Genomic DNA, 2042 nt, shown 5'->3' on the forward strand with positions numbered 1-2042 from the left:
TATATCGGACTCCTAGTGATCTTCCTGTTTACAGCCTCCCAAGCACTGGAATTACAGGCACATGCCACAATGCCCAGTCTCAATTGCTGCCTCAGCATTCCTCGGGGGCAGGGGCAACACAGCAGGCCCAGGGATCGAACCCCCATGCCCTGTGTCTGCCTAAGCAGGTTCTTTAATACACTGAGCTATTTGGCCAACCCTTGAACATCATTTTCATGATCTGGAAATAAGAATGACACTTACACCTACTTAGTAGAGCTCATCAAAGACTAGAAGATCACATTTTCTGGGCCCCAAAGTAACCTAGGATGGCAGCAAAGAGGAGAGGGAAGTTTTTATCACAGGGCTTAGCAGCTGGGCCTCAGATGCCCAGTGGATAACTAAGAACAAAAGGGCTTCACATTCTCAAGGGTTGGTGAGATAACTCAGTGGACTAAGCGCCTGATTAGGCCAGAGCAGGGACCAGGGTTCGATACCCAGAACCACAGGCTGCACCGACCCTGCCTCTGGGCGTGCTGACCAAGACTGGGTGTGGTGGTGCCTGTAATCCCAGTGCTGGGGAGGCTGAAGACAGGAGTCTGATATGCATAGTGAGACCCTATACCAAATATATATATGAATGAGAGAGAGACAGACAGACAGACGGAGAACTTTACATTCCCTTAACCACTCGGAAACTTTGGACCAGATCCCTGCTTAGTTGTGTAATACGCCTAATCATAAGGGAGCATTACAAGGTTTCTTAACCCTGACTTTACCCGGCTGTCTTTCAAGACTAAAAACACAGAGGAGAGTAATTTTCAAAATACAGGGCAGAGGAGCATACAACTGTCTTTTTTCTTTTTCTTTTTTTTTTTTTGCCTGCTTAGCCTGCCCTCAGGGTGGGGCTGGCGCAGCATGTAGTTCAGGGGATCAAACTGCAGTCCCCTGCACCTGCCTAAACTTGCCTAAGCAGGCACTTTAGACCACTGAGCTATCTTGCCGGCCCCATACAACTGTCTTAAAAAGTCCAGTTCCAGACCCTGAAACAATGCCTAAAGTATTGAGTCATTGTCCTAAACCTGCTGCCACCTCAGAGTTCAAGGAAAGCCGAGCCTTGCAGACCACCCCATGATGCTGTCACCCCTGTTGGGGCAATTACCCTGTGAGGGGGAAACTGAGGCTGCCCCTAGAGCAGGAGGTGCCATCTCAGGAGGGGAACTGATGTCCTCAGACGACAGTGGCTCTCCCAGGACCTCAGGAAACCACCTGAGATGGCCTTCAGCCCGACCTCGGCTTCACTTGGTTCTTACATTGCTGGCTGCGGAACCCCAGCCCTTGCCTTCATTCTCTTTTTCTATAAAATCCCAAAGTTTCTTTAATGGCTCTGTGCTTTCCAGTCTGACCACGCTGATAAAATCTCCTTTCTTGCCCTTGCCTGGCCCCAACTCCAGTGACAGTACTGCTATTCCTGAGGGCTGTCTGTCCCCCAGGACAGGCCTCCAGGACAGGCTGACCACTAGCAAATGGTGCTGGCCTCAGGTGAAGGCTTCTTTGCCAAGAACACGTTTTATTGAGAAAGAACTTCTTAAAGTAGCTCTGTTCAGTGACAAACTGAATGACTCAGGGCTTTAGATACTGAGTTTTGCCACATGTCACTGTAACTTGTTCCTCATCTGTGGGAATTTAGCGCGGCAGTGATGGCCCTCGACCCCACGCATCGCTGAAGCCAAGGGGGCAGTAGGGGGCGCATCAGGAGCTGCCCTGCGCTGGAGCTCCCCACCCCGACCCCTCACTGCGCCTCTCTCTCCGCAGCACGACTTTAGCCTGGAAAGAAAAGCTCTCTTCTGCGCAGAGGCCGCCGTCCGAGGCCGCGGCGCCTACCAGGGCGGTGACCTGGGCACGGCGTCGGCCCCTCCGGCCTGGTTCCTGCTGCTCAGTCCCGACAGCGGCCTGGCACCCGCGCCAGCGGAGCCCGGACCCCAGGCGCGGCCCGGGGAGTTGCAGGAGGCAGGTGACGGCCAGAAGGACACCTCCTCCGCCAGCGAGGACGAGCGGGACCC

The 2042-nt window shown here is 53.6% G+C and overlaps 1 protein-coding gene across 1 annotated transcript in view; it reads left to right on the forward strand.

Annotated features, from left to right (window-relative positions):
- Positions 1-2042, forward strand: part of Ubap1l (ubiquitin associated protein 1 like) — a 15989-nt gene that overhangs the window by 6267 nt on the left and 7680 nt on the right. Inside the window, exon 3 of the mRNA XM_023712647.1 lies at positions 1795-2040. Within this exon, the coding sequence (XP_023568415.1) occupies positions 1795-2040 (246 nt within the window). The remainder of the gene's footprint in view (positions 1-1794; positions 2041-2042) is intronic.

This window comes from Octodon degus, unplaced genomic scaffold (genome assembly GCF_000260255.1).
Source record: "Octodon degus isolate 3935 unplaced genomic scaffold, OctDeg1.0 scaffold00026, whole genome shotgun sequence".
Classification (NCBI taxonomy): Eukaryota; Metazoa; Chordata; class Mammalia; order Rodentia; family Octodontidae; genus Octodon; species Octodon degus.